We start from the raw sequence: 16,232 nt of genomic DNA on the forward strand, positions 1-16,232 counted from the left end.
CTCATTCAATTAGTAATGGAATATCTTCCTGTAATGCGTGTTATGGGAGGATGGGAGAATAAAGCATGAAAATGCATATGGCAGAAGCTTAAAGGAATATGGAGAATCATTCATGTAACGGATGGATATTCTGCTAATGTTCAGTAATGAAAAGTTGGGAAGGATTACCAAAGACATGTGACAGGGACACTTTTATGTGTGAACAAATGAACATACATTAACATATAATAGTAATTGTCTAATAAATATTTGTTGAATGAGTAAAAGTGTATTAAGTACTTACAGTAAATAATAGATTTTATATGCTGTGAGTGTATATGTATAATACCTTGTCTTAGTCAGCAGACTATTTCTATTCTTTGCATTAAATAAATGTTTGTGTTTTATTTACTTTGAAAATAAGGGCTTCCTTTGCTGATAGATTCTCATATACTGAACACCTATCCAAGGGTTGTTTCCACCCCCCGCCCCCAAGTCTACTGAAGCCACAAAATTACTGACTGTGACTATGTTAAACTTGTATGTAAACAGCGTTTTAAAGAATAAAAATTTAATTAGCAAACACTATAATTACCTTGAAGGTAAAATGACCCAGGGATATACTCCTTCCCAGAGGCAATTAATATTTTCATACTTACTTTATAAAATGAACCAGAAGCTGTTAAGCTGGACTGCGGCTTTCTTTGGAAAGCTCATTTATGTTTCTCATAAAGTAGAGAGCAATGATAGACAGAGCAGGAGAATGGGAGCCTTGAATGCCTAGTTTTCTTCTGTGCTCAGGAGCATGCATATTCTTATACACGGAGAAGAAAGAAGGTGACAATTTACCACACATCCGTTCATCACCCAATAGGTATCATGCCAGGCAGAAACTATGCCAGGCACCATACAGGCACAATGAGGACACATACATGAATAGTGTATGTGTAATTTCTGATACGAGGGAGAGTGTATCTTCCAGCCATTTATACATTCCACCAAACTGCCTATCTGTGATAGATGCTTATTGACCCTGTTTTTCCCCCCATAGTTAGAACTTTGGGTTCAAATATAAATTCTCAAAGAGAAAATAATTCTTTACTTATGTGCAGCACTTTACAGCTTGCGAAACACACCTGGGAGTTACAGTTTGTAAGGTCACAGACATAGAGGAAGACCGAGGAGCACGGAGCACTGAACTGACTTAGCAAAATCACATTGAGTTGGAACCAGAGGAGAATCCAGATTGCACATATAGAGCCCATTATTTTCTCAGTAGATTACCCATCCAACCTTGTCCTATAGATACTTTTTAGGTGACAGATACTAGGTGTCTGAAGAGAGAAAGCTTTATGGAGGAAGTGAGAAAGAACTGAAACAATAAGTTGAGCGAGGGGTGCAGAGGGTATGCTCCACCATAACAGTAACGACCCTGTTTCTGTACTATAAGATTAATAGGCATCATTCTTTATCTCTTTGTAGGTAATTTATGAATGGATCGCCTTACACGTACCAACAATGTGACTGAATTTATTCTCTTGGGACTCACACAGAATCCATACTTGCAGAAAATACTCATCATTGTCTTTTTGTTCATTTTTCTATTTACCGTGCTGGCCAATCTCTTCATTGTTATTACCATCTCCCTCAGCCCTACACTTTCAGCTCCTATGTACTTCTTCCTCACTTACTTGTCTTTCATAGATGCCTCCTACACTTCTGTCACCACCCCCAAAATGATCATCGATCTGCTGTACCAGAGGAGAGCCATCTCCTTGGGTAGCTGCCTGACCCAACTCTTTGTGGAACACTTCCTGGGAGGATCAGAGATCATTCTCCTTATCGTCATGGCCTATGACCGCTATGTGGCCATCTGCAAGCCCCTTCACTACATGACCATCATGCGGCAGGGACTCTGCCGCCTCCTGGTGATGGTGGCATGGCTCGGGGGGATACTGCATGCCACTGTACAGATTCTTTTCATGCTCAACTTGCCCTTCTGTGGTCCCAACGTCATTGACCACTTCATGTGCGATCTCTTTCCGCTGCTGAAACTTGCTTGCAGCGACACCTATAGACTTGGAATGGTGGTGGCAGCCAACAGCGGGGCCATGTGCTTGCTTATTTTTTCCATGCTGCTCATGTCCTACATAGTCATCCTGTGCTCCTTGAAATCCCATGGCTCTGAAGGACGGCTCAAAGCCCTCTCGACGTGTGGCTCCCACTTTACCGTAGTTGTACTCTTTTTTGTGCCCTGCATATTCACCTACATGCGTCCTGTAGTCACCTACCCTGTGGACAAGTTGGTGACTGTGTTTTTTGCAATCCTCACTCCCATGTTTAATCCTATCATTTACACAGTGAGAAACACAGAGGTGAAAAATGCCATGAGGAGTTTGTTGAAGAGGAGAGTAACTTAGGCTGTTGAGATGTCAAGAACATGATGATGTATATGAATAGGGGGGCTTTTGTCTATTGTAAATTGTGAAAGAAAAGTAACAAAATTTGCAGAGCTCTGATAGAAAAAAAAAGGGGGGGGGGTATTTCTTTTTGCTTTTGGTAGATACATAGTGCCAAAAAGGGGAAAAATCAGCAGTGATTCTCTCACTCATCAACTGTCCTCTTCCCCATATATTCCATCTAAGAAGCTAAGCAAAAATAAAAGAAGTCCTGCCCTGGCAGGTGTTGCTAAGTAGTTAGAGTGTTGGCCCTGGCACTGAAGGGTCACCACTTCTATTCCTGGTTACAGGCAAGTTCCTAAGTTGCAGGTTCAATCCCTGGCCCTAGTTGGGGCACTTGTAGGAAGTAACCAATCCATGTATCTCTGTCAGATTGGTGTTTCTCTCTCTTTCTCTCCCCTTCCCTCCCTTTCCCTAAAAATATCCTCAGGTAAAGATTAACAACAACAACAAAAGTGAGTAAATGAATGAGTAAATAAATAAAGTCCTAAAATCAAAGTTCTATGGAAAAGCCAATTTCATTTAAGTAACACATGTATGAAGACTTTAGAAAAGTAACAGTGAGACTCTGGAGAAAAACATTCTAGGTAATCATCAATTTAGGGATTTATGTGGGTCTATGTTCCATTTCATATCCTGGATCTATGTACAGGAGCATTGAGGCCTTAGTAAAGTACTTTAAAAGTTACTGAAAGCACCTAGCAAAAAGCCTAGACAATATTAATTGACCATACATGCCTTGGTTTACTTCTGGGCTCTCTGTTCTGTTCCATTGATCTATATGCCTTTTCTTATGCCAGTACCAGGCCGTTTTGATTACAATGACCTTGTAGTATAGTTTCATATAAGATATTGTGACACATCTAACTTAGTTCTTCTTTCTCAAGATTGCTGAGGCTCTTTAGGGTCTTCTTTTGTTTCATATAAATTTTTGGAATATTTTTTCTAGATTTGTGAAATATGTCATTGGTATTTTAATAGAAATTGTGTTGAATCTATAGATAACTTTTGGTAGTATGGACAGTTTAATTATGTCAGTTTATCCAATCCATGAACATGATAGATGTTTCTATTTATTTGTATCTTCCTCAATTGATCTTTTCTATGTCTTATAGTTTTCCAAGTATAGGTCTTTTACCTCCTTGGTTAAATTTATTCCTAGGTACTTTATTATTGTGTTGTTGGCCACAGTAAATGGAATTGCTTTCTTAATTTCTTTTTCTGATAGTTCATTATTGGTGTATAATTTTGACTTTTTACTCAGTGAAAGCATTAAGTGAGGGGAGTGAGCTAACTATTGCTCAAGGCCAACTATGAGGCAAACATACTTTCATTCCCTTAATGAAGAAATAACTTTTATTAGATAGGTTTTTATTTTATACAGGAAAAAAGTGAACCTCAATAAAGCTAAGCAACAAAGTCATTCTTTTAGACTCTGCTTCCTCTCTTCTCCCCACTAAACAATAGTCCTTGCTGGTATGATGTGAATATATCAAAACACAGAATTGATCACTGGCCACATTTTGAAGAATTTTTCTTGAGACTTTCTCTCCTTATTTTGGGGACCACAATCTTCCTTTCAGCTCTCCCTTGACCTCCACTTCCTAGGTTACTTATACTGTCTTAATTCCTCTCATGTCAATCATATGATCTCATTTCCATAGATGTATTTCCCTTGATGGGCCTCATAAAATGTGGGATGTAATGAGCTCAAGGAAAGAAATTCAATTGATTGAATTTTAAAGAAGGTGACATGTAAGTGAGAGAGATGTTTTTAGAAAAAAATAAGCAACTTATTATTGAGAAGACTTAATACTTCTTGGACATGATTGAGGATAATACCTTGAAAAGCTCAATGTTGTCTTTATAGGAATTTTCCTGCTGTTATCCCATAGTGTTAATATTGAGTAGCAATATAGTGTTACTATTGTATTAGTAAATATTTATTACTTAGAAAATGACTCCATGATCAATTACGTGTAAGAAATTTTGACTTATTTACATTACTGAAAAATACTGTTTATTGCCTATAATGTGCCGGGGAGCTCTGGGAGCTGGGTACACAATAGCAAATAATACAGACAAGGCTTGTATTTTGCTGGAAGCTTAAATCCAGTGAGGAATAGATGGGTAATAAACAAATCAATGGAAAATATAATTTTGTTAGCAATGAGTATTATGAAAATCTTTTTATTAATTGGGTGATACAGAAGAGAAGAACAGGATATCGATTTGTGTAGTTGTTTAGAGCACAGGTAGAATTTTAGTTAGGTCTAAGTTTAAATAACCATATTATCTCCCTTTTAAAAAATAAGTAAGTTATTTAAACACATGCATTTGAAATGGGGTCATTATCTCCCCCAAATAGATAAAAATGATTGCTTGGAGGATGAAAATATTATTAAATCCTTACTTGAAGATATATATTTTTTTGTAAATGAGAGAGAGATGGAGAGAGAGAGAGAAAGGGGAAGCATCAATTGGTTGCCTTCCATAAGTGCTCTGAGTGGGCATCAAACCTGCAGCCTTTTAGTGTACAGGAATAGGCTCATGATGGGATGCAGAAGGAATGGGGTGGTGGTTGGGGGTGGGGTGGGGATGGTGTCGTTTAGAATGAGTGTTCCCTGCAGGCCAGTCGGTCTCAGAACCTTTAGACTCATTGTAATTTGCTACTGGCTACAGAAGCAAAAAGCCGGTGATGTGTCAATGTGCAGTGTCACATTATTAAAGACTGATGCTAGCTTCAAGTCTGCCTAGCCTTGGAGCCTCAGAGGCCAACCTCAGATTCTCAAGACCTGAGTCTAGTTCCAAAGATCCTAACAAAGCCCTAAAGAGCCCAAGCTAGTCCCCAAGGACTGGCCCTAATTCCAAAGAGCCAACCCTAACCAGAAGGGCTGGAATAGTTTCTAAGGGTGGAGCCTGGGCCAGAAGAGCCAAACCTAGTCCTAAAGATGGAGCCTGACCCACAGGAGCCCAGCCTAGCCTGAAGAGCAGAGACTAGTCCTGAATAGCCGAGCCTAGCCCTAAGAGGCGAGCCTTCTACTAACAGCTGAATATAATCCCAAAGAACGAGCCTGGTCCAAAGGGCTGACCCTAGTTCTGAAGAGTCCAGCCTAGGCCAGAAATGCTGAGCCTGGTCCCAAAGGTCTGAGCCTGCCCTGAAGAGTGGAGCCTAATCCAGAAGGGCTGATCCTATCCCCAAGAGCTGAGATGAGCCCTAAAAGTATATGAATTTCAAATTGGTATATAAAGGATGGCAAAGGCTGGGCCAATGATATGGCTATTTATGAAAGATTTACATTGGTTAACAATTTTTATTATAAAAGTTTATGTTATGTTAGCTTGTTGGTTATACCTGTGAAAATTAGTTATACAGTACTGGAGATAATAAAATTATCCTCAAAGCCCATATCCCTCCTAAAAAAATGGTTTTAATAAAGGAAAATCTGGTGTTGTGGGTTCTAACCTTAATTTTTAGTGTTGACTCATAATTATATAAATATTGAAAATAAGTATATTTTCATATATTCTTTTCTAGATTTTAAAATTATATTAAAGTGTTTTGCAAATAAGCAGCATTTTCTTCTCACTTAATATGTTTGTTTTACTATCTATGTCCTATCATTTATAGTATTTTATTCACAGCATCTTAATTTGTAGTAGTCTGATTTACATAAAATCTTCCTATTATTGAATATTGTAGATATTTCTAAATTTTTGCTGTCATAAAATACATGCATCATCTTACACTGTAAAATGACAACACCTCATTTCACTTTTAGAATAATTTTTTAGTGTTGGGTTCTAGAAAAAGGAATAAAGATATGTATTTGATCCTGAAAATATTTGCTAAAATGTTTCCAAAAGGATTACACGAAGTAGTTTAATTGCAATTTTAGAATTAATCCTATCTAATGAAGAGGGAATATGCTAATTGACTGTCATACCCTCACAAGGATGGTGGCACCCACAGTGACAAGATGGCGGCGCTCAGGCCTCTCAGCCCTGCCTGGGGTGGCAGGCACACAGCACAGCTGGGCCTGCCCTTAGGTGGGTCCAGTGGCTCTGCGTGCCTGCCTCCAGAGTCCCCCAGTCTCCTCAGCCTCCCAGCTGTCCAGGGCCAGCAAGAGGCACAGGCAAGCCTCAGATGGTGACTGCTCAGTCAACTCCCAAGGCACAGGCAAGCTTTGGATGGATGTCAGCTTCCCAGCTGCCCAGGACTGGCATGAGGCACAGGCAAGCCTCAGATGGCAGCTACCCAGCTGCCCAGGACCGTGTGATGCTCAGGTAACCAAGGCCAGCAGAGGTTTGCACTGCTGGTAGCGGCAGCAGCAGAGATGTGATGGGGCATCACCTTCCCCTGATTGCTGGGTCTCCTCCTGCTCCTGAGGGCTCCTGGGCTGTGAGAGGGGGCAGGCTGGGATGAGGGCTTCCCACATCCAGTGCATGAATTTTCATGCACCAGGCCTCTAGTATAATTAAAAAAAAACATAATTTTAAAGTATTTTATCCTTATCATGGATTCAAGTTTTCAGTTCTTTGTGTATATGTAGACACTGTTTAAAAATAATGCTACTATTAATATTTCACTTTGTTCTTTTGAATTATATGTTGTAAAGCACACTCAAAATTGTTCGATTTGGCTCTTGTGGGCCAGGCAGCTTGAACAAAGGTTGTTATATCGAGTTGATGGGAGAGGATGCTGAGGCTCAGTGGCTTCTCCAATGACACATGGCTAGTAAATGATGAGGCTGTAATTGTTAGCTTTTCAATAGCAGAAACTAACCAATTGTATTATTTTTAATTAAAATTTTATCTTGGCAAAATTTTAGAATAATAGAAAAGTTTCCAAGACAGTAAAGAATTCCTATATACTCCTCACTTAGTTTTCCCCTAATAATATCATCTTACATTACCATAAGTATATTTGTCAAAACAATGAAATGAATATTGATATATTACTTTTTATAAAACATCGTATTTGTTTAAATGTCACTAATTTTTCTACTACTGTCTCTTTTCTGTTCTAGGGTTCAGTTCAGGCAACACATTACACTTAGAACAGTTATCTTTTAAATTATTTAAAATCATGAATTTTGTTATCATTAACTGTGAGGATATATTGTATTCTCTTTTTATTATTACTTTTAAATCATCACCGAGGATATTATTTATTAATTTTTAAAGATAGTGAAAGAGGGAGAGAAAAACAGAGAGAAATATCGATGTGAGATATTCAACCAGGTACATGTCCTTGACTGGAATCAAACCTGGAATCCTTCAGTTCACAGGCCAACACTCTATACAGTGAGCCAAATGGTCTAGGGTCTTTTGTTAAAGTTTTAACACAAACTTTGGAAATCCCTTTTATCTGAAAAAAAGAAGGGGTTGATTTGTTTATATCTAAGCAATCTTTTAATTCTAAATGGGTATTACTCTTAGAAACTCCCCAGATAAGGGAAGTGAGGAGCATATGAATTAATTATTAGGTTAATATAGAGCCTTGGTCTTCCTCTCTACTTCCTCACCCTATTTGGCTTTTAAAAATATATATCTTATTGATTTTTTTTTACAGAGAGGAAGGGAGAGGGATAGAGAGTTTGAAACACCAATGAGAGAGAAACATCAATCAGTTGCCTCTTGTACACCCCGTTCTGGGGATGTGCCTACAACCATGGTACATGCCCTTGACTGGAATCGAACCTGGGATCCTTTAGTCCTCAGGCTGATGCTCTATCTACTGAGCCAAACAGGTTGGGGCACTATTTGATATTCTTTGTTCAGTGAAGCTACCTGTGAAAAATTGGGTCTGGGGGCCACAATAATTGATTGAGGGATTATTTTGGGCATTTGAAAGTGTTGCACATTGAAACAATCCCACATCTACACTGTTACCAAAAATATTTTATACTTGTAAACAAATAAGAGGATGAGTTAAAAATACTTATCAGCCTTGGTCATGGTAAAGCAGGAATTAAGAAGAAATATCAATTGTCATTTCTGGTTGTGTCAATGTCTTTAGGAGCTTGTTCCCACTATTTTTTCTCTGTGCTTCAAATTGCATCAATGGTTTTTACGTGTATTGCCTTATCTGATTCTCATAGTAACCCTTACATTGTTATTTTACCCAGTTACAGAAGTAGAATTAGAGTCTTTGAGAAGTTTAAGTAACTTTTCCATCCCAATATAACTAAGTAGAAGGGTCTAGATTCAAACCTATGTCTGTACTAATCTGGAACTGATGTTCTTTTTTTTTAATTTTTGAAATTAAAACTTTTTTTAAATCACAATTGACATTCAATATTATTTTTAGTTTTGTACTACATAGTGGTTAGATATTTCTTTATTATTATTATTTTAAAATATATTTTTAATTAATGCAAGAGAGAAAGGGAGAGAAAGGGAGATAAATACATGATGAGAGAGAATCATTGACTAGCTGCTTCCTGCATGCCTCCTACTAGGGATTCAGCTCGCAAACCAGGCATGTACCCTCAACCAGAATCAAACCTGGGACCCTTCAGTCTGTAGACTGACACTGTGTCCCCTGAGCCAACTAGCTAGGGCACTGGTTAGACATTGATTTAACTTAGAAGTGATCCCCCAGCTGGCACCATACATAGTTATTACAACATTATTATTATTATCGATATTATTATTATTATTATTATTATTATTATTATTATTTTGATATGATCCCATATTAAACCGTTGAGGTTTCTTTACCTTTTTTTTTTTTTGAGAGAGAGTGGGAAGGAGAGGGAGAGCCAGAGAGAGAGAAGCATCAATGTGAGAGAGACACATCAATTGGTTGCCTCTGCAGGCGAAGGATCATACCTGCTCTTGACTGGAATCGAACTTCGGACCCTTCAGTCCTCAGGTCAATGCTCTATCCATCCAGCTAGGGCGTTATTACAACATTATTGACTCTATTCCCTATGCTCTACTTTACATCCCCATGACTATTGTATAGCTGCCAATTTGTACTTCTTAATCCCTTCACCCTTTTCACTCAATCCCCAGCTCCCCTCCTATCTGGAAACCCTCTGTTCATTCTCTATATCTAAGAGTCTATTTCTGTTTTGTTTATTGGAGCTGGTATTCTTACTTGTTCCATTTCATTGTCTCTCCGGCTTTGACTCTAAGATAAGCTGATAACTGCTAGGTAATATACCGATATTCTTTACTTTTTAATAAATGGTTGTTGGCTTCCAATGACCTTATAGATTTGCTTTATACTCTTGTTTTCTTGGTGACATCTTTTTTTTTTTTTAATATATATATATTTTATTGATTTTTCACAGAGAGGAAGGGAGAGAGATAGAGAGCCAGAAACGTCGATGAGAGAGAAGCATTGAGCAGCTGCCTCCTGCACACCCCCCACTGGGGATGTGCCTGCAACCAATGTACATGCCCTTGACCGGAATCGAACCCGGGACCTCTCAGTCCATAGGCCGATGCTCTACCACTGAGCCAAACCGGTTTTGGCCTTGGTGACATCTTGTAGCTGAATATGGTGTTCATAGTACAGGCTCTGTTTAAGAATGTCGAGTACACTGGGAGTATAATGGAGATAGTCATTTAAAAGTAAGTATAAAGATGCATATTAGCATACACAATTGTATATTTATTGTAAATTGTTTTTGTTAGCTCTAAGTGGGTTTCACCAAAATTTAATTATTTTTAATTCTCACAGTAAACATTATTATTTTACTCACCTGTTTAACAGATTATATGTATATGTACATAAACATTTGACTAATTTCTGTTATATGTACAGGTAAGGATACAATCATTTTTGGAAACTGTTGTCTGGCTATGGAAAACAAAGTCAAAAGTTGGAGTAATTATCTGGATGACTTGCTGGGTAAGGTGGCTGATTTACTAAGTGAGAGAATAGTGACTACAATTCATGAGGGCATTTATTATAAGCACTTTTACATTTTGCAAATTTGACTCTCATCATAATCCTGTGAGATGAACAGGTAGGTTATAGATGAACATCCTTACAATAAAATAATATAAATGACAAATTGTACTTGACCAGATTGGGCCACACAATATTTATAATTATTAAATAATTAAAAAATCTCAGGACTCTAGCCATATTCAACATACTGTTTCTATTCCTTACCTATGTGGTTGTTGCCTGTTTTTATCTGTAGTAATTGGACCATTACTTTCTGAATCTATATCATTTACTCTGTGTCCTTCATCAAGAGTCCTTATTCAAACATGAACAAAGGAATCAGAAGGCTTTGATTTTTAAGGGTGGATGGACACATTAGAAAGGCCAGCTCTGCTTAAATTCTTGCTAAAAAGAAAACTCACTACTCCTTTCTCTGTTGATCCATTAGAAATACTTAAGTGTTGGTACCAGATATTCTGTTTAAATTTCAGATCCAGCATCTGTAATTTGTTTGACCTTTTCTCTTTAAGTGTGAATTGCCTACCAGTAAAATAGTGGTAGTAAGATATAACATGAACTGTCCTAAGCTCTATTTCCTAAATAGTTGCTTTCTTTACATTATTTAACTTAGTCACTATGGCAATAATCTTCAGTAGGTATTATTATTAATCATAAACATCTGTTCTTATTTTAAATGACAATAAAGAAAGAATACAACTCAATACATGCTTACTTGTTACATATAAGTATAGACTAGGAACTTTTACATAAATCTTTTTTCCCTCTTAGGGAATGAATTAATTAATCTTAAAGCCCAAGACATCTGTAATACTCTCAAAAATGAAAAGAAATAAAAAAATAATTGGAAATGTAGCTATGATTTTTTTCAAGTGCCTTGTAAACTGGGGGTTATTTCTTCTCTTTGTAGATAAGGTAGTAGCTTTTTTCTTTATTGATTAAGGTATTACATATGTGTCCTTATTCTCCCTTTGCCCCCCTACCCCCTACTCATGCCCTCACCCCCCTGGTGTCTGTGTCCATTGGTTAGGCTTATATGCATGCATACAAGTCCTTTGGTTGATCTATCTTCCTTACTCCCTCCCTCTCCTACTTTCTCTCTGAGGTTTGATGGTCTGATAGATGCATGTCTGTCTCTGGATCTGTTTTTGTTCATCATTTTATGGTGTTCATTAAATTCTACAAATGAGTGAAATCATGTGATACTTATCTTTTTTGATCAGGAGAGGCATGCAAGTCATCCCTGATGGCCAATAAGTTGCAGTTCTCCATCCTCAGAATTTGGATGCGGCTTCAGAATCTTCCTCAACAATTCACTCCCAGAAACCACTTCTAAATGATCAGAGTTGGCAGTTGAGATAAAAACTGTGTTTCATCCCTACCATATGTGAATACTTCCCTTTTTCTACATTAAAGCTCTGGCCATTTTGAAGTATTTAATACTTTATCTCCAGCTGAATTCTGTCTGACCCCCCACGAACACCTTTAACAAATTTCTAATTTTGTGTTCTCAATTACGTCAGAAGCTCATAATCAGCTTTTCATATGGATGCGGCAACTTGAGGACTGTGCTATGATGGTATCATAAACTGATTCCAGGTGAACTTTTCTTTTTCTCATAATTGCATATTTTTATATACTCACTGTGGTAACATTTAGCTTTTCCTTGGAAATCATGAAAAACCAAAGCTTTGTAACTGAGTTTGTCCTCCTGGGGCTTTCACAGAATCCCATTGTTCAGAAGATGGTATTTGTTATATTTTTGTTCAGCTACCTTGCAACTGTTGGGGGTAACCTGCTAATTGTGGTGACCATCAGCAGCAGCCCAGCACTCCTGGGCTCCCCCATGTACTTCTTCTTGGCTTTCCTGGCTTTCCTGGACGCTTGCTTCTCCACCGTCATTGCCCCAAAGATGATTGTGGACTCTCTCTATGAGAGAAAGACCATCTCCTTTGAAGGCTGCATGGCCCAGCTCTTTGCTGAACACTTCTTTGCCGGAGTGGAGGTGATTATCCTCATGGTCATGGCCTATGACCGCTATGTGGCCATCTGCAAGCCCTTGCATTACTCTTCTATCATGAACTGGAGGCTGTGCAGCATTTTGATGGGGGTGGCCTGGACAGGGGGCTTGCTGCATTCCACAATACAAATTCTCTTTACTTTGCAGCTGCCCTTCTGTGGCCCCAATGTGATCGATCACTTCATGTGTGACTTGTACCCATTGCTAGAGCTGGCCTGCACTGACACTCATGTTTTCGGCCTTTTGGTGGTGGCCAACAGTGGGTTTATCTGCGTCATCATCTTCTCTTTGTTAATCATATCCTATGGTGTCATCTTGTTCTCTCTGAGAAACTACAGTGCTGAAGGGCAGTGGAGAGGTCTCTCCACTTGCGGATCTCACATTGCTGTTGTGGTTTTGTTCTTTGTCCCATGCATATTTGTGTATGCCCGACCTCCATCTGCTTTCTCCTCTGACAAAATGGTGGCAATTTTTTATACCATCCTAACGCCCTTGCTCAATCCTTTGATTTATACCTTCAGAAATAAGGAAGTGAAAAATGCCATGGGGAAAGTGTGGGATAGAATAATGGTGGTTTGTAATGAAAGATAAGACTGATCTGATGGCATCTACACTCAGTGTGACTTGCAGGTGGAATGGAGCTACTGAGAGTGTTTCCAGCAATGAAGGATTCGAGTGGCCCAGGGTCCCTAAGTCTTTCCTGGCCTCAGCACTCTCAAAAGCATTTTTGCTCACAGAAGGGCCAATAAAATGTACATGGCACTGAGGCCAGATTGGCAGAAGTTTCTGTCTTGGGGGAAACCTCCTCACTTGAAGAGATTCTGGGCAGAGTATAAGATAAGGCAGTATTTTTTCCATAGCTGGGATTTCAAGATCTTTGGGAACCCTTTCTATACCCCTTCTTTGGTTTTGGGTAGGTGATATTATAATGGGACATGAAGAAAGAATTCTGTGGTGAAATTTTGGGTCAAACTATTCTCCCTAATATATATATTGCTCTTCTCCCCTCTCTCTGTCTTTCTGTATCTTACCCCCTGATTTTTCTTTCCTTGGGTCTGCTCACTCTCACTCTCCTCTCCCCTGCTCTAACTTCAGTGTCATTCTCTTCTCTTTCCTCTTCTTCACTATTAGTCATTTAGGTATCTATTTTCTACTTTGATATTTGCCTTACTATGCAGTTTACAGAATTGATTTTGGAGTCAGAATAGAAAATTTAGGCATCCATTGGCATCCTCCTAGTAGGGCTCAGGATATATCTTTTCTAGGGTGCAATCAATGTGATCGGGATTTGATGTTTTATGTGACATGAATGGTGGAAGCTAGAGACAGAGGCTATCTAGTAGCATCCCAGTCTAATTTTAGAATGCTTAGAAAAACCTTCTGTATCACAAGTCAAATTTTGTACATTGAAAGAACAAGGCATACTTACCTTGCAAAATAATGTGCAGGTCAAATGAAATAACTAAAGTGAAAGTTGTTTGAGTAATAAGATTATACAAGAATAATGTGTAATCTAGAATTGTGTTATTCAACTAAATATTTATTTAATGACACACAGTAATATAGGTGAATAGGAAACAGAGGGAGATGTCTATCTGGGAAAAAAAGGGAAGATTTTTAGCATCAAATATTTTTGAACTGTTTTAGATTTCAACAGGTAAAAGTAAAGAAGGGAAAATAGCATTCTCTATTACTGGGATGTCACTCAGATGAGAGAGTTAGAATAGTCCAAGAGTGTTAGGATATAATGATTGAATTAAATGATAAAACTCTGAGATAGTGTTGATCTGACCCAATACATACATTTTATCAAGACCTGCTTTCCTGCTTTTTCATGTTCCCAAACCTTCTCTTTGCTTATCCAAAATAAAAATAAAAAATAGAATTGCATGAGCTGGCTTTCATGGTTGCCCAATATCTGTCCATAATTTTACCTCTTACAACTTTTTAATCTAATAATGGTGTAATTTTTATGTAGATCATCTCCATGTTTCCCTGAACCAATACATGTTTCTCCTCTTATGATATTTTGCTCACTCTTCTGACTTAACTCCTGTCTTCATAGCAAAAAGCTTCCTCCTTTTGTTGTTTACCTTTTGTTAGGATCCTAAACTATTGAAATTAATAATTACTTCATTATCCATTTTATAGTTGTCATAGATAACTGGAATTGCCAATCAGAGCTTATAATTATTATAACGTCTCTAGATCATCACACATAATTCAAACAGAGGATGTGTAAGAAGTAAAAATATAAAAAAACACTGCACATCATAAAAGTACATCATAATTTTAAATGTATTAACTAAATAAATTGGATAATGCTCCAATTTAGAATTTTATTTGAAATCTGTGCTATATTGCTGTAATTTTACAAATGATCCAGTTTTTAAAAATAGGAAAACCTGGAAAAATATGTAAGAGACTAACAGTTACCTCTGGAGTGTGGGATTGGGAAGTTATGAATTTTTGAAGAGTACTTTTTGCTATGAATTGAATTGCATCCTTACAAAAGATGTTGAAGTCCAACTGCCAATGGCGGTTAATATGACCATCAATTTAAGAAAAGGTCATTGGGATGAGTCCTAATCCAGTATTACCGGTGTCTTTATAAATGGGGAAATTTGGACACAGAGACACATGCACACAAGAGAATGCCATTTGAAGATGAAGGTGAAAATTGGGGTAATGAGTCTACAAGCCATGGATCTCCAGAGGTGGCCAACATACCACCAGAAGTTGGGGAGGCTTGGAACAGACTGCCTGCATGTCCTCAGAAGGAAGTGTATAATAAAACCAAATGAAAAGATGAAATACTGCCATTTACATGGATGGAACTTGGGAATATCTTGCTGTAAAATAAGACAGAAAAAGTTAAGAACCATATGATTTCACTCACATGTGGGATTTAAAACAGAAACTCATAGACACAAACAACAGTATGGTGGCTACCAGAGTAGAGGGTAGGGGGTCGGGGTAGTAAAGGGTAAAGGAGGTCAAATATGTAGTGACAGATGATTTGGCTTTGATTGGTGGGCACACAATGTGATATACAGACAATGTGTCATAGAAATGTACACTTGAAACCTATATAATCTTATTCAGAGAACCCTACACTTGAAACCTAAATGATTATGTTGACCAGTGTCACCCCAATAAATTTAATAAAAAAAATTCATTATGCCATTTATTTGGTTAAAAAATAAATAACGTGCATATAAAAAAGAGAAACCTATATAACCTTATTAACTAATATCACCCCCATAAATTTAATTAAGAAAATAGAAAACAGGTAAGATGGCAACTACTAGCATTGTGCTAAATAAAAACCTTGACTATTAAAAAATAAAACTAAATAATAAAGAGCAGAAGACAAATATATAAATATGAAGAGAACACAAAAAGCTAAAATCTGCTTTTTTGAATGGAAGAATGAAATCAATAAACTCCTACCATGTGGTGACAGTTATACATGTGTATACATTTGTCTAAACCCATTTCCTATTCTTTTAAAATAGTGTATCTACAACCGAAGGACTTGTATACATGCATATAAGTACAACCAATGGACACAAAACTCTGGGGAGGGAGGGTACGTAAGGGAGGGGGGGGCAATGTTAAAATATGTACACAGATATTAATTTAATAAAAAAAATAAAAAATAAAAAAAGGAAAAAAAGAAAAAGAAGAAAAAAAATAAAACAGTGTAACTATTGTATATAAATTATACTTAAGAAATCAATTTATAAATAAAAATATGTAAAAAAAAGTTTTTTTATTTTCTTCTTCCTTCCTTTACCAACTGATTTACTTACTTCACATTATTTTAGAAATGATAGAACTTTTA

The 16,232-nt window shown here is 37.4% G+C and overlaps 2 protein-coding genes across 2 annotated transcripts; both read left to right on the forward strand.

Moving 5' to 3' along the window:
* The first annotated feature begins 1,472 nt into the window (after window positions 1–1,472).
* On the forward strand, window positions 1,473–2,399 carry LOC118712640 (olfactory receptor 140-like). The gene has a single exon (XM_036426568.1). It carries the CDS (start codon window positions 1,473–1,475, stop codon window positions 2,397–2,399), a length of 927 nt encoding a protein of 308 aa, XP_036282461.1.
* Window positions 2,400–12,016: 9,617 nt separating this feature from the next.
* On the forward strand, window positions 12,017–12,976 carry LOC118712645 (olfactory receptor 4C15). The gene has a single exon (XM_036426575.1). It carries the CDS (start codon window positions 12,041–12,043, stop codon window positions 12,974–12,976), a length of 936 nt encoding a protein of 311 aa, XP_036282468.1. The 5' UTR covers window positions 12,017–12,040.
* Window positions 12,977–16,232: the final 3,256 nt, after the last annotated feature.

This window comes from Pipistrellus kuhlii, unplaced genomic scaffold (assembly GCF_014108245.1).
Source record: "Pipistrellus kuhlii isolate mPipKuh1 unplaced genomic scaffold, mPipKuh1.p scaffold_m20_p_9, whole genome shotgun sequence".
Taxonomy (NCBI): Eukaryota; Metazoa; Chordata; class Mammalia; order Chiroptera; family Vespertilionidae; genus Pipistrellus; species Pipistrellus kuhlii.